General features: G+C 39.4%; 1 protein-coding gene across 4 annotated transcripts in view; it reads right to left on the bottom strand.

Moving 5' to 3' along the window:
- Window positions 1-8,709: 8,709 nt before the first annotated feature.
- The window catches only part of MMEL1 (membrane metalloendopeptidase like 1), a 66,889-nt gene continuing 59,877 nt past the window's right edge, over window positions 8,710-15,721 (bottom strand). For 3 of the 4 annotated variants that reach the window (XM_074306490.1, XM_074306491.1, XM_074306493.1), the window contains 4 exons: window positions 15,281-15,346; window positions 14,119-14,214; window positions 12,678-12,754; window positions 8,710-9,362 (listed from right to left, as the gene is read on the bottom strand). In XM_074306490.1, the coding sequence (XP_074162591.1) occupies window positions 9,263-9,362; window positions 12,678-12,754; window positions 14,119-14,214; window positions 15,281-15,346 (339 nt within the window). In that variant the 3' untranslated portion in view covers window positions 8,710-9,262. Of the gene's footprint in view, window positions 9,363-12,645; window positions 12,755-14,118; window positions 14,215-15,280; window positions 15,347-15,721 lie in introns of all 4 variants that reach the window. The other variant, XM_074306492.1, reaches the window with a different exon arrangement.

Here is a 15,721-nt window from a genome sequence, read left to right as displayed (position 1 = left end):
AACTGCTTTTCTTCCTGCTTCCCTGACTTCATTTCTGAGAACCTTGGTACTGTCAAACAAGGACCAGACACCATCATCTGGCTGCCCTTGGTTCCATTTAGTTGATATGTATAGGGCAGTATGGAGGGGAATCCTAGTGTTCCAAGCCCAGCAGAGGCAGATCAAACAACTGGGGCCTGAATCAGAGGCATCCCTTCTTCTTCCTTCCTTAGATCCACCACAGTCCAAAGAGAGTAAATCTCAAAAAGGGTTTTCCTTATGGGAGGGTAGCCTCCAGGGATAATATCACCATATCTCTAGAAATTACAAGAAATCTCTGAGGTCACCTACTACAATTCTCCTATTTTACAAATGGGGACATTGAGGCTGCTGCTGCTACTACTGCTACTACCATTACCACTACTACTACTTCTACTACTACTACTACTTCTACTACTACTACTGTTACTACTACTACTACTACTACTACTACTACTACACGATATAATAGCAAATCTTAGCTATTATAAAAAGTGTATAGGATTGTTCATAAGTGAAGAATTAATGAAAAGCTAACTGTTAGAGGAACATTGGGAAAGTTATTGAGGTGCTAAGTTGGGGTTAGTGAACATTTGCAATTTAAGGTGAAAATTCCTGAGACTATTCTTTTGAGTTTTTATTACCAGAATATTGTCTTAATGGCCATAAAGGTAATAGTAGAAAAATGGTACATGCTGCTGTCTGGGGTGGATAAAGGTGGATATTTGTGCCTAGATCAATTTTTGGAATGACATTGGACATGTCCTAGGTAGGATCTCCCTGACTCCATTTTCCCACTAGGGTTCCCATTCCTTTCTGGAAAGGAAAATTCCCAACCTGATCAATTCTGAGCCTTCCCTTTGACTATATTATTGGCTGTTGGACATGAGTCATACATGGAATCAAACAGAGCTGAGGGAGTTTTTCCTTTGTTACGATAAAACATTGTTATAATTACATTTCTTTCTTTTTCTTTTATAGTAAATTTCTATGAGCAAGAAGTTTGTAAGTACAATAATAAATCTATGGAAAAATAGATACTGGAAAATACTGGAACATCTCTGAATTACCATAATGGGGTACAAATATGAACATCTTATAATTTAAATCTATATTTGTGGTCAAGTTATAATGTAAGGAAGATATTCTCCAAAAGGGAAAAAATAAAAGATTAGACAAGATAGTAAGACAAAAAAATATAATATACAAGTTTTTTTTAATTTAGTGTACTATTCTTTCTTTGAAAGTCTCAGCAGTCCAAAATGGAGGCAGTATGTTTTAGTTAAAGAACAAGTTCAGACTATTTTCTCCAAAAATGCATTTAGCTGACTCTGCCGTCCTAATTTGTTTTTCCTTTTTCTCTTTCCTTATGTGCCCAACAACCAACTCCTGATTAACCTGTTATGCTTTTATTAATGAGAAATGGGGCTTTTATGCAAATGATTCCCAACAAATTTAAGTCATTTCAAGTCAAGTCAAGTCAAAATTCAAGTTTTCCACTCATGACTAAGGGAGCTGAGGTAACAGACTGCAGGGACCTACTGGTATGGCATGTTCAACTCCCTTTCCTTTCAAGTGGATGTTTAATCAGATCCCAACTTCTTTCTGCCACTGGGCTCTTAATTATCCTCACTTTTATAATACTTGGGGCTCATAGGAGGTTGGCTTTGGCCCACAAATGTTTTACTACCTTGGTAAATAAAGCATTGCAGTCCATGGTCATTCTCTCTTGGTTTCTAGGAACTACCTTAAACATAGGAGGCTGGAAGTAGGGCAACTGTTAGGATTACAAGGTGATAACTCAGGTTGTCTGGGCAATTCTCTAGCACAGAATTCACACCTTTAGTTCCAACCTTTGAACTTCTGGGGGAGAGACTTTTCCACTGAGATCTAGATCAGAGGCTTTTCCACTGAAATCAGAATCTTGTCGCTCCCTGTTCAGGCGCCAAAATGTGAAGGCTAGCTCCTCTGAAGAGCTCAGAATCAGTCCTGGCCCCACATTAGGTGCCAAATTGTAAAGGTCCTGTCATCTCTTCAATTATAATCCTTCTCTGGGAGGAGATCTCTTTTTTGTAAAATCTTTTCCTCTGTGAGCAGGTTTCTTGGGAAGCTTCTGGAGCCTCCAGCCAGACTCTCTCCTTCCAGATTGCCATCCCAACTCTGTCCCAGACTAGCCTCACCTTCCAGACCACCATCTAAACTCAATCTTCCAGTCAGACTAACTCCTTGCCTTATTGCCCTCCTCTTTTATCCTAGCAGAGAACGGGCTAGTGAGAACTCAGGGGCTTGTGGGAAATACTTCAACCAATGAACTTGCTCCTCTTAAAGGAGCAAACTCCTTTAAACATGTAAACTCTCCCCCAGAAGTCCAAAGGTAAACTCCCCCTAAAGGCTGGAACTAAAGGTGTGAATTCTGTGCTAGAGAATTGCCCAGACAACTTGAGTTATCACCTTGTAATCCTAACAGGCAACCTGCTAGAACTCCCCTTCCTGCTCACTGAGGAAGAGTAAGATATCCCTCCTCACACACACACACACACACACACACACACACACACACACACACACACACATCTTCCTTTGGTCTGCAGGTGGTGCCTTTGAAAAAGAAAGAACATGGCAGACCTGCTTGAGCTTCTAATCATCTGAAGACCAAAAACCTGGATTGACCAATCAGAGAAAATGCTTTGTAGAAGCTGTGAGCCCTTCTGGACTGTTATATGAACAATTGTGTTGCTCTCTGAGTCAACTTGAAATTCTCCTGGTATCTTAGGCAACTACAAAACCAGTTCAAACTTGCATAGACATCCTGAGTTACAAGCACCCAACTCTTTTATGAGCTCAGTCTTATCTTTGGATCTGTCCCACTTACCTGTACTCTTGAGAGAAATTAAGACACATAATTTGATTGTCTTTCTTAAACTGAACTCGGGGGAAAGATTGACAATGTACACACATGCGCAAGAACACACACACACACACACACACACACACACATAGCAGTTAAGTCCCAAGACTTGCATCAGAGTCTTCCCAATTTTGAGCAGCTTCTTTGGAGGGCTCAAGTAAATAAGGCATCCTGGCAGTGTAACCCTCAGCAAATCCCCTAACCTCTTTTTCCTTGGCAGCTCTCTAAAATTGTAGATTGCAGAGAAAGTGTTGACTTACATCAATAGAGGAATTTTCCTCTGCAAGAGTAAACTCCCAAGCCAAGTTTCTCTTCCTATGTCCAATTTTTCATTTATTTTCACTTCCATATTGATCCCTCTCCATATCTGTGCTAATTACACAGACCTTAGAACATAGTATAAAAAGAAAAAAAATGATATTTTGTAGTAGAGATATGTTGGTAATTTTCTCTACCTGCTGTCTAGTCTTCTCTCCCCTCTTCACATCACTAACATCAAGAGGAAAGCTTCAGGACTTTATCTTCCTTTTGTGTCCATCTACAGGCAAGGAGAGGGTGGGAAGGCAATGGGGCAGAAGGAATGAGGAAAGAGGGCACAGGGTGTCAGGGATCTAGGAAACGGAGAATGGAAGGGAAAGACTAAGGTGAGGAGGAGGAGGGAACTGGGAAGATTGTCGAAATGGGAATCAGGAAGGAAAACAAGAAGTGGCTGTGCAGCTGGCTTGGGATCTTCCTCTGAATCCTCTTCCCCTGACTTCTGGAGTCAAGTCTACAGCCATCCCTCTTCTCTCTCTTAGAATGGAGGCCCATTTTTTGGTTGGAAGGGAGGTTGGGGTAAGGAATTGGACAGCAGGCAGTCCCTGCCCAGCTGCCCCCAGACCTGGATTCTTACCATAAAGCAGTATATGTTTACCATTTATGTGGATCTCAGTCTGATGTGCTCAGCTCCAGAAAACATAGTTTCCTCTTCTTTAACCAGGGTCTTCAAAGACAGTAAAGTGAAAGAGGAAACTTCAAATATGTCAGCAAGCAAACTAAGTTCTCTCAAAAGGAACAACTCTTTTTAGTCAAAGATGTGAGTTCCCATAGTCCTCTCTTTGGATGTAGATGCCTCTCTTCTTCACAAGATCATTGGAACTGGCATCAATCATCTCACTGTTGAAAAAAGCCAAATCCATCATAGTTGATCATCACATAATCTTGTTGTGCTATGTACAATGTTCTCTTGATTCTGATCACTTCACTCAGCATCAGTTAATGTAAATATCTCCAGGTTTTTCTAAAATCAGCTTCTTGATCATATCTTATAGAACAATAATATTCCTTAAATTCATCTACCTTAACTTATCCAATCATTCCCTAACTGATGGACATCCATTTGTTAGGATTACAAGGTGATAACTCAGGTTGTCTAAACAACTCTCTAGCTCAGAATTCACACCTTTGATTCAGGCCTTTGAAAGGAGTTTGCACCTTTGGACTTCGAGGGAGAGTTTACATGTTTAAAGGAGTTTGCACCTTTAAAAGGACCAAGTTCATTGGCTTAAGCCCCGTTGAGTTCTCACTAGCCTAATCTCTGTGAGGATAAAAGAGGGCAGCATTGGGTCTGGAGGGGAGTCTGACTGGGAGATTGAGTTGAGATGCAGTCTGGAAGGATAAGTTAGAGATGACCGGACCTTTACATCCACTCAGTTTCCAATTATCAAGGGTCCTAGAATATAATGTTCCAAAGGCCAGAGGAACTTGAACTGTAGCCAAGAATCAAGTACCCAGCAAAATTAAGCATTGTCTGTTAGGGAAAAGATGAACATTCAATAAAATTGAGGACTTTTGATTATTTTTGATGAAAAGACCAGAGCTGAACAGAAAATTTGATCTTCAACTATAGAACTCAAGAAAAGCATAAGAAGGTAAAAAAGAAAGAAAAAAACCCAATGATTTAAAAATTTAAATGTTTACATCCCTACATGGAAGGATGATATATATAGCTCTTGAAAACTGTATCTTTGATAGAGGTATACTTACAGGGTATAGACTTTAATATGATGATCTAAAAAAAGAAAGTAGGGTGGAAAAGGAATTGTACTGAAAGAGAAGGGAAAAGGAGGTAAAATGGGGTAAATTACTTCACATAAAGAGGCAAAAAAGGCCTATTACACTTGAAGGAAAGAAGAGAGGGGGATGAGCACTGTTTGAACCTTATATCTCATTGGATTTGGCTCAGAGAAGAAATACCACAAATATTTAGTTTGATATAAAAACTAGTTTCAAGAAGGAGGACAGAAGTAAAGTAAAAGCTGCTAGGTCCTGGGTAATCCTGATTGTAGCTCTTTGAAATTTGAATTGTTTCTTTCTGGTTGCTTGCAGTGTTTTCTCCTTGATCTGATAATTCTGGAATTTAGCTATAATGTTCCTTGGAGTTTTCATTTTAAGGTCTCTTTCAGAAGAAAAAGAAAGAGGAAGAGAAGGAAGAGGAGGAGGAAGAGGAGGAGGAGGAGGAGGGAGAAAGACATAGAAAAAGAGAGAAAGAAGGAGGATGGATGGGTGGAGAGAGGGAGAAAGGCACACAGAGAGATATGACATGAATATATACATGCATAGATAATATATAGAAGACATATAGAAACATAGAGACAGATAGAAAGATAGAGGTAAAGGGAAGGATAGAGGGAGATGATTGAAAGATAAAGATAGATGGGTGGGTAGACAAAAGATAGACATATAGATGGGTGGAAAGATAGAATAAAAGGAGGAAAGAAAGATAAATAGGTTAAAACAATTTGAAATATTTCAAATTCAGCTTTCCTATGCACACTTTCTTCAAACCTCCTTACTCCAAGCTTCTACCCCCCCCCAACACTACTGAATTCTCCTATAGATAGAAGTAGAAAAGTCTAAAAAGGACAGACTGTTCTTGGAGAGGATTGAAGGAGATTGCCCTGGGAACTGCCTCAAATTCAAGGTTGTGGCAGAAATTTGGAGAGGAAAGAACAGAAGGGAAGGAAGAATCTTCTAGTAGAGATGAGAAAGCCAGATGGTGGAGGACCACCTTCCTGCCCTTTGAAATGATAATGATCATCTTTTGTCATCTTTTGGTTCTTCTGGCCTTTTGAAAAGACGGAATTGAGGGCTGGGAGAGGGACTGTGTCTGTCCTACTTTTCTTTCCCCCATTGCAGGTAGTTATCATGGAAGCCTTTTTCTCTTTATCAATGAATTCATTCTTCTCATTTACAGGCTTGTTCTTCCCCGAGAACAGCATGTATTTGAAGAGATACCCTGAAGGTTTTATGTTTCATAGTAGGATTTGGTGTGGGAGGGCTACCATTTTACAGCTTCATGTTATGAATGATCCTATAATTCTTCCAAAAAGAGCATGGAATCTTAAAACCTGGCTTCACTTGGATTTCCTGTGGGAAAATGAATCATTTGACTCATGGGGCCACTGAGAGTGAGGTAGATCCCAGACAGAGGCCTACTTCTATTGAAAAGGAAAGGGATATAGATGGGACTGGAGGCAGGCCTGTCTTTGAATAGGATATGAAGCCCTATTTGTGAGTATTCAGAATATATCCCTTTTTCATTGAGGAAATGGAGAGCATACACTCTCATGCCCCATTCTCATGACTATATAAATAGGAGCATAAAAAATACGGAGGTGACAAAAGATTCACAGTATAGAAAACAATGTGCTAGATATTTGGAGAGACAGGATTTAGGAAAGACTTAGAGTAAGACAATAGAGTAGAGCAGATGGAATGCTACACTAGACCCCAGTCCTACCACTATCAAGTATAAGGCCTATCAACTTGAGTCTCTGAGTCTCAGTTTGCTCATCAGGATAATGGGAATGGAGTCATGTAGGTGCACAGTAGATAGAGTGCCAGTCCTAGAATTAGAAAAAAATATATATTTTGCTGAGTTGAAATCTGGCCCCAGAAAGTTACTAGTTGTGACTCTGGATAAGTCATTCATCCCTGTTGGCCAAAGACCTAGAAAAGGAAATTGCCAACCACCCCAGTACTTTTGCCACAAAAACCCTAAATGAGGTTAGGGAGACTCAGAGCTGAAAACAGCTCTTTCAAGACTCAGATAATGGGTGTAAACAATTTGAAAAGTTTCAAAATCCACAGCTCTCCAAACCTCCCCACTCCAGACTTTTATCTCTCAACACTATTAATGCGCTCTCCTAAGATGCAAACCATTTTTAACCCATTCCAGTCAAGCCAAATTCCTTTAATAAGGGCACTACTCCTCTCCCCGCTCCCTTGTAAATCCTTAACTAGTTCTAGTTTGTATTACTCCTCCCCTCACTTAGGTCTTTGGCACAATCCTAAAACTCTTAGTACTGCCTTATTGCTATAAAGGACAAGCTGTGACTGAAACTTAAGAGTCCTGGGATTGGGAGAGGTAAAATTACCAATAATACCTTCTATTTAAATAGCATCATAAAGTTTGCCAAATAAAATAAAATGAAATAAATTTCATCTTAGTCTTACAACAACCCTGAGAAATAGATTCTATTATCTCCATTTTACAGAAGAGCAAAAATGAGATAGATAACTAGGAAGTATCTTGAAGATTAATGAACTCAAGGTGCCCCTCATTACAGATCCAATGCTTTGTGTACTTTGGTGCCACCTTGTGGCCATTCCAAGCACTTTTATTTAGTGAAAATGCTCAGAACGACAAGATCCAGCTGGATGGGACTTTAGAGGTCATTTAATTTAATGTCTTCATTTTATAGATGAGGAAAATGAGAATCAGAGGAATTGAGACTCAGAAGAGTCTGCCTCAGAGGACTTGTCTAAAGTCATACAACTAATAAATAGGAGAACCAAGATTTGGACCCAGATCCCTGCTCCTAGTGTTCGTTCTTAATATGTCTATACCCCAAATTCAGGTAGACTTTAATGGCCTATTTATCAATGCAGAAGATGTATATTTCAGAATCTATCAGCAAGAATAATTAAAATAGGAAGCTAATAGATGGGGAACTAGATTGGACTTCTTCCTTTCCTGCTAGGCTTCCTTCTCTTGACCCGAGTGAAAATTCCTAGTTACAACTGTTTAATTAAAGATAGGACACCACTATCCACCTGTAAGGTTTTCTGCAGCAGGAATCTGGGCATCAGGTTACGTGTCCTATCATTGCATCTACTTTCCACCCTAGAACAGTCACCCTCTGACACTAGGACCAGAAGCAATGCTAGTCCTCACAGGGGGATTAATCCATTGGAGCCCTTCCCCAAGGATCAGTTGTCCTAATGGGTGAGAGTGACCAAATTCTCCCAACCCTATTGTCTCCCTCTAACTGATCCCAGATCACAGCTTATTTTTCTTCTAGTTACAGGAAAAACTTCACCTTCTGGTCCCTCTGAAGTATATATTCTCCCTCTGTGCTATACAAAACTTCCATTTCTTGCCCCAGAACAATTTTCAACACTGCCCTCATCCTGGAAATTATATGCCAGTCAGCTCTCCTATGGTTCTACTCACCATCGCTAGAACTCCCAAGACCAGAACAGCTATCGTCCCCCTATCTGTGTAGTCTTACATTAGAATATAAGTTATTTGAAGGTGGATACCATATTTCACTAGTTTTTGTTTTCCAAGAATACTTCTTGAATAGTAGCTGCCTAATACTTTCCCTCATTTTGTTTGTTTGTTCATTTGTTTGTTCTTTTGTTCCTTACTTCCTTCATGTTCCCTTCCAAAAGTGAAATGACTCCCACTCTAATATGAACTCCAAGGATACAAAGTAACAACCCTTCACAAGGCAAAGTTGGCTTCAGATAGGTTTATTTTGCTTGAGTTTGAAACACTTAGATATTTAACAGATACCAGGTGTTTGGGAAAGTTGATACAGGATTACACATTTCTATACCCAAAAGCAAACCTGTTGGGCTAGCCAGAAAGAGGTAACACAGTAGCAGCTAAGAGGTATGATTGGATTACATTTAATGAAACATCTCAACTGGGTCCATTTAGGCTCCAGACTTCTTGTGTTAATGATCCTGGCTGACAAATATACATTTAAAAAAAAATATTAGATGGATTAATAACAGTCTAAATGTCATTTGAAACAGTCATTTTTCCCCCCAGAAGGAGTTCCCCAGTCTCAGGCTGACAAGTACCTGAGAACATCTCCATTCTTATATCTGCCTCTGGGCGGAGACAATACCTGGGGCAGGCCCTGTCCTGGGCTAGGACAGAAGGGGAAAAAGCACTGGGCACATAGATGGCCCCAAGAAGGAACCCAGCCATCAAAGCTGGTCTCCTGGACTGCTTGGAACAGACTGGGGGATTGAAGCACAGGTTTTGAGCTCAGTCTTCAGCTACCACACTCTGCATTTCTCCTCCGGATGCATTACTGTCCCGTTGTGGCAATGGAAGGCTTCTGAAAAGGCTTCAAAGTTTTGCAAGGATCCCATGACCCTGAAGGACACAAGTGGAAACAGGAATGAAAACCTAGTTATGGACAGATGCTGCTCAATGGGCAGTTAGTTGGTGCAGGGGACAGAGAGCTGGGTTTAGAGACAGAAAGACTTACATTGCAATCCTGCCTCAGACATATCCTAGCTGTGTGACCCTGGGCAAGTCACTTTACCCTGTTTGCCTCAGTTTTCTTATATTTAAAATGAACTGGAGAAGGAAATGGTAAATCACACTAGTGCCTTTGCTAAGAATATCCCAAATAGAATTGTGAAAACTCAAACACAACTAAACAATAACAAAAAAAAAAAAACCAAAAAAACAAAAACATAAATAGTCATAAAGGGAGCACATGCAACTCTAGAATGGTAGGATTATTACCTAGGAAAGAAATTTGGATTAGGCGGTAGACAGAGTTTTGGATTGTGGCAATATCTGTAACCAAGTAGTAGAGTGAGTAGTTAAGAAAACACTGAATTTGAATGCTGCCTCTGACATTGGCTCTGTGGCTCTGGGCAAGTCATTTTTCAGCCTCAGTTTGCTCACTTGTAAAATGGGAATAATAACAGCTTCTATCTCACCTGTTACTATGAGGACCAAATAATATCCAGAGTTTTCATTTTATAGATGTTATTCAACTTAATCCTCACTATGATCTTGTGAGGTCATTATTATCCTCATGTTGCAAATGAGGAAACTGAGGCTTAATGTTATTATACATTCACAATATACAATGTATAATATACTATGTCATGTATAATCATGAACATAATGTAGTCTTATGATATATATATATATACAGAACATTATGTTACAATTATGTCATTATACTATTACACATAGTATAAAATATGTCATAATATTATATACCCTATATAATTATATAATATACCCTATATAATTATAATCATGACATATATACATATATTAGTTTGCATATTATATTCCAATTATTATGTTTTTATTGTTCACTTATTTCATTCATATTCAATTCTTTGTCACCCCATTAAGGATTTTCTTGCAAAGATACTGGAATGATTTACTATTTCCTTTTATTATTATTATTATTATTATTATTATTATTATTATTATTATATTCCTGTTATTAAACCATCTATTTTTTTTTTTAATGTATACTTATCAGCCAAGAAGTCTGGAGCCTAAATGGACTATAATCTGGTTGAGGTGTTTCATTAAATGTAATCCAATCATACCTCTTAGCTACTACTGTGTTACTCTTCCTGGTTAGCCCAACAGGTTTGTAATCCTGTACCGACTTTCCCAAGCTCATGTTCCAGATGAGGAAACTGAGGCACACAGAGTAAAGTGATATATGCCGTGATTCATAATTTGATGTGAAATAGAATACAATATCCTAGACAATTATTAGAATTATAATTAATATATAATTATTATATTACTATATTATAATATATTGCATTGTAATAAAATATTGTACATAGACAATTATCATAATTATAATTAATATGTATATAACATAAATAAATGTAAATATAATAATAAAACAAAAAGTTATTATGATAACATAGAAAATGATGACAGTGTGTCCTGGTAAGCAGAAAGCTTGCAGCCCAGAAGACTAGAGTCTCATCCTTTCCTGACACATACTAAGTCTGGAAGCTCTCAGTGCTCTCCGCAAGATTACAAAACTCTATAATGAAGAGGAAGTGCACACCTACATCAGTATAGGGAGTTTCCTCCTCTGGGAGTTCCCCATGCCCAATTCCTATTACAGTTATTATTATGGCAGGTTCTTTGCCAACTTTGCCACTAGCTCAGTGCCCATCCTTTGGATAACTCAGTGTTTCCATATGGAAAGGGGATTGGTTTAATAGACTCTAAGCTCCCTTCCATAACTCAAAACAAACCGGGCTTGTGAAATTAGGTGGTGCCCCACCAGGGGAAACTGAAGGTCTTTTGTGGCTCTGACAATTTTGTGCTGGCTCTGTAGAGAGACTGAAACACCCCTTTTGGTTCCAGCTTTGTAGGAGAGATATCTCAGAAGGCTCACCATGGCAAGTAAGTTAATTAACTCTGAGCTAAACTCACCTAGCTAGGCTGGAGGGCTGAGCCCTACCAACTATTTGATCATGGTGGGAGAGAACAAGATTTAGAGCAACCATTTTTCACCTTTTGGGTGACTTGGACTCCATTGGCAATTTAGGAAAGTCTAGAGATCCTTGCTTGTTTTAAATATATGAATTAATGAAATTAAATGAAAAATGAATAATAAAAAATAATTAAAAATGAATTAAATATGAAAAAATATTAACTAAATATATGAAAACACAGAGGATCACCCAAAAATGAAAGGTTAATGAAAATAAAGGTACAATTTTTTCATGGAAACAACAAACATGGACCTGGGAAGATTTTGAGGGGGTAGAAGAGTATAAAAGTGCCAGCCATGCTGTGGTCCAGGAAATTCATGAATTGGACATGACTGAATCCCAAAGTATTTTTTATCTGTTCACAATCATGGACCTCTACTCTTAGCAGTCTGTGGACCCCAGATGAAGAAGCCTTGGTCTAGAGCTTGGGGCCTGACTACAGAGGGGAACACTGGTGACAGGGTAGGGTATGCAAATCTCGGGAAAATATTCTCATAGACATGCTCAGACAATATTCCTTCCTTTCCTCCCTAAAACAACACTGACCCAAGAAAGCTTCATGGAGAGACAAGGGAGGCAATAACTTGGGAGATACAATGGCATTTTGCAAGTCAGTGGTATAGAGAGGGAGGCAGCTGGAGAGTGAATGCCTCCCTGGTACCAAGGAATAACTAGAATAACTAGAAATTTTTGTACTCAGGCTATGAACCACAAACCCTACCCAGGGCATACCAGCTCCATCACCTGGTGGGTTCCCCTTTTTATTATTCTTGTTAGTCTGTTGCCAAGTCCTACTGGACTTAGGTCACTGGAGGAGCTTCAAGAATTGCTATTATTCTCTAACATCAATGCTTTCTCAATTGGGAAGACTTTGAATTCAGTGCCCTGGGCCAGAGCTCTGTTGGCCTACCCTTGTTCCAGCTCTGCTGGCAAATTAACTCCCTATTTTCCCACATCTTTCTGCCTCCTCATTTTGAATCCTGAAAGGGTTTCAGAGTAGTCTCCCCAAATGAGTTCACTCAAGGATACACCACTGGAAGTCAACCTGGCTCAGGGAAGAGAAAAGGTTGGTTTATAAATGGGGTTTCTTTGAAACGGATTGTCCTGTAAAAGTCCCAGCATCTGGGGACGTTCAGGGATTTGGCTTCCTTGACCTCAGCAGGTAGATCCAGAATGCTCTGCTTGCCTGTACTTCAGAGGACTGTGGACATCTGTCTTTATGGACTGACTGGCATATTCCGGTCTGTAGGATCCACACCAAACCTGTGGGGAAAGAGTGTGTCTTCTCATAGAGCCCTGGGTAACAGTTCACACATCCCTATGGAAGAATACAATGGGCCCATGTAGAATTCTCTTGCTCATAGCTGTGGTCCCCAGGGGACTTTGCTTTCACAGAATAAGCCCAGTCCCCAGTCCAGCCCCTTACCAGCCTCCTGTCATTGGAGGTCACTGTGTATACAGGGAAGAGTGGAATGGTGTTGGGGAGGAGTTCTGAACACAAACATAGAAAAGAACCAGAAACTACTTAATTCTCTGTCATCTGAGGAATGGTCAAAGGAACTGGACATCTTTCACCTGAAGCAGATTAGACTTGGGATGAGAAATATCCTACCAATCAAAGCCATCCCTAAGAGGAAGAGGCTGCCCAAGAGGTTGTGGTTTCCCCCTTCTTAGGGTTCTTTAAACAGAGTGACCATTCATTGGGTAGCATGTGAAGCTGATGTTCTTTTAAGGCATTGCTTGGAACAGAGTGCTGCTGGGGTCTGTTTTTACATTATGTTAACTTACTAGCCAAGTGACCTTTGGCAAGCTCATTGTCCTTCTTTGGGCCTTAATTTCCTCATCTGTCAAATGAGAATAAATTAACTACTATTCTGCCTTCAAGGCAAGACTTGGGGAAAGATTATAGGAGCTAGTGGGTAGGGAAATTAAAATACCTATTGCAAATGTGGCTGGCCAAAAGTTGTAAGGCAGTTTGATCTGAGATCAAATCCTTCTTTCCCTCTGTGGGCCTCAGTCTACACATTTATAAAATGAGACACCTCTATATTCCTTCCATCTCTCAATTTCTCATGCTTTATATAAAGAATTAATTATATAAATTATATAATAAACAAATATATATGTATATATATATGAATGAATTATATAAAGAATTCAGCAGGGTCTGAACCACAATACTGCCTAGTTAATGATTAAATAGATGAAGAATACATCTTTCCTTAGGTGCTGGTTATTCTGTAAAGGTTCATGTAGAGAGGTATAATTAGAAATCTTTGTACTTAGGAAAATTCAGTGGAAGGGAGGATGGAACTTCAGGGCACATTATCCAGTCCCTGTTGGGAAGAAGGCAAGTTCATGATCTGCTTGTTTCTTCTTTTACCATATTTTTATTGCTAAGTTTTGTTGCTGCAACACTGTAGGAGCAATGTTGTATGTCATACCCCTCTACATTTCTGCCTCCTGGGAAGAACCCCCATTCACCCTGCCCTAGTTGTAGCTCAGCCAATGTAGAGGCCACCTGAAATCCAGAAAACTTTAGTCCCTTTGACCTAGGGATGTACAAGGCAAGAGAGGAGAGGCTGAGGAGATCCCTCCCTGACCTGGTAATAGGCTTAAGGTCCTACCTGGGCAAAGTTGATGAAGAAAAGCTGTTCATGGGTAAGATTCAGTCCTGGCAGTGTGGGTTCTCTTCCTTTTTGTTCCATCCACTTTATATAAGCCTGTGTATAAGATAGATAAAGCCGGTGTTACCCAGAATGTGTGAGAGTCTATCATGGCAAAAGATTTTTCTATAGCTGGGACCAACCCAGTCTGGCACAGGCACAATGATAATTGCTGACAGTTATATAGTACCATATAAAAATATATACCTACTATGTGCTTTATATTTATTATCTCATTTGATCCTCACAACAATTCTGAGAGGTAGGGGGCTGTTATGGTCCCATTTTACAGATAACTATAATGATAACAATAATAGTAAACACATATAACCCCTACTATGTGCCAGATACTGAGATAAGCACTTGATAATTGTTACTTCAATTGATCATCATAGTAACCCTATAAATTAAGGGCTGTTCTGATTCCTATTTTACAGACAAAGAAAGTGAGGCAGATAGAGGTTAAATTTCTCATCTGGGGTAACATAGCTGATAAAATGTCTGAATCTGGATTTGAACTCAAACCCCATGCCTTATCCACTGTGCTATGAGTTAGTCGCGGGTATCGCCACTGAGTTTCAAGTTTTGGGGAATGACAGACAATGCCTTGTAAATGGAAGCTCTCATTTGCTAAATGGCAGGCTCAAGTAAACAGAGGAAGCAGCATGGATTGCTAATGGATTAGTAGTCAGAAGGTCTCAGTTCAAATCCTGGCTTTGCTGCTGACTGCTTCTGTGACCTTGACTCCTCTGGGCCTCAATTTATTCATCAGTTACATTAAGCTCCAAGGCCTTTTTTGGCTCTGAGTTGATGACCTTAAAAATCTTTTGTCCTGGGTTTAGAGTATAAGACTTCTCATTTGAGTTATGAATCTCACCCTTGTTGAAATCCTTTGACAAATCATTTTTTCTCTCTCTGCCTCAGTTTCCTATCTATAAAATGAGTGGGTTAGATTAGATAATTTCTGAGTTCCATTTATGTTCTAAATCCCAAGATCTTCTGCCTATGTTTCAGGCTTCAAATACTCAAGAAATAATTTCAAAATACAACTTGGCACAGGACCATCAATTGTATACAGTAGGCACTAAATAGGGGCTGAATGAAGAAATGAAATCCAGCTTACCTTATAAGCTTGCCGTATGCCTCCATTATCTGCAATGTTTTCTCCTAGTGTGCCAACCCCACTCACCTTTGGGTATGAGAAAGAAAAAGCAGAATCATTGGGACAAGACATTTCAACTTATTCCCCTCCAATCCCATCCTTCTTCTAAAGCCCAGCTAAGCCACCTCTTCCAAGAAGCCTTTCATAATCTCTCACATCATTCCTGCTCTTTCTTTCCTCACAGTATCTACTGCTTTCTCTGATTTTCTATACAGAGCCTGGTATACAGCAGGATTTTTAATCAGCTAAAATCTGATTTCCTGTGGAGAGCTACTTTTTAATCTCTATGTTCCTTCAATTTGCTTATATCACTATGTCTAAGTCATTAACGCATTTATATCTTGGTAAGTGGTGTTAGGAGTGGATCAAGCCCTAATTTCTTCCATCATAGTTTACAATTTT

Source organism: Sminthopsis crassicaudata, chromosome 3 (genome assembly GCF_048593235.1).
Source record: "Sminthopsis crassicaudata isolate SCR6 chromosome 3, ASM4859323v1, whole genome shotgun sequence".
Lineage (NCBI taxonomy): Eukaryota > Metazoa > Chordata > Mammalia > Dasyuromorphia > Dasyuridae > Sminthopsis > Sminthopsis crassicaudata.
The sequence above is the reverse complement of the archived record's forward strand: the minus strand, read 5'-3'. Positions and strand labels throughout refer to the sequence as shown.